This window comes from Austrofundulus limnaeus, unplaced genomic scaffold (genome assembly GCF_001266775.1).
Source record: "Austrofundulus limnaeus strain Quisiro unplaced genomic scaffold, Austrofundulus_limnaeus-1.0 Scaffold490, whole genome shotgun sequence".
In the NCBI taxonomy this organism is placed as follows: domain Eukaryota; kingdom Metazoa; phylum Chordata; class Actinopteri; order Cyprinodontiformes; family Rivulidae; genus Austrofundulus; species Austrofundulus limnaeus.
This window is the reverse complement of record NW_013952892.1, coordinates 161,098-161,575: the sequence shown is the minus strand read 5'-3', so window position 1 is coordinate 161,575 and position 478 is coordinate 161,098. Positions and strand designations below refer to the sequence as shown.

Below are 478 nucleotides of genomic sequence, written 5' to 3'. Positions count from 1 at the left end.
GAGATGATGACGATGAGGGCAGCCATGATGGAGAGGGCAGAGATGATGACGATGAGGGCAGCCATGATGGAGAGGGCAGAGATGATGACGATGAGGGCAGCCATGATGGAGAGGGCAGAGATGATGACGATGAGGGCTGTAACGATGGCGCCGCAGCCAAATATTCGAACTGCAGGTTGTGTTCGCTCATCTTTAAGGACATCATGTCGCTCCACCAACACTACAGAGAGCACGCTGAAGGGATGAGATGAATCTGATAAAGCTGGATTTTATTTTTCTCTGAACTTTAAACCTTTGTTTGTTTTAAATGGAGCCTTTTAATACAGTGAAAAAATGTGGGACTTTCTCAGGATAAAGACAAACCTTTGTTTTTACACTTTAGTTTGTTACTCTGTGTAAAAAGAATTCTGCTGCTGTTTGTTATATTTAATGAGTTAGTTTTATTTTTTGTTTCTTTTAATCTTAAACCACTTTAAAC

General features: G+C 41.0%; 1 protein-coding gene across 3 annotated transcripts in view; it reads left to right on the top strand.

The window, feature by feature from the left end:
* si:ch73-347e22.4 (uncharacterized) overlaps positions 1-466 on the top strand; it is a gene marked incomplete at its 5' end in the record, with an annotated part of 9,127 nt that extends 8,661 nt beyond the window's left edge. For all 3 annotated transcript variants that reach the window (XM_014025654.1, XM_014025656.1, XM_014025655.1), the window contains 1 exon segment: positions 4-466. In XM_014025654.1, coding sequence (XP_013881108.1) covers positions 4-251 — 248 coding nt within the window. In that variant the 3' untranslated portion in view covers positions 252-466.
* Between the last annotated feature and the right edge of the window lie 12 nt (positions 467-478).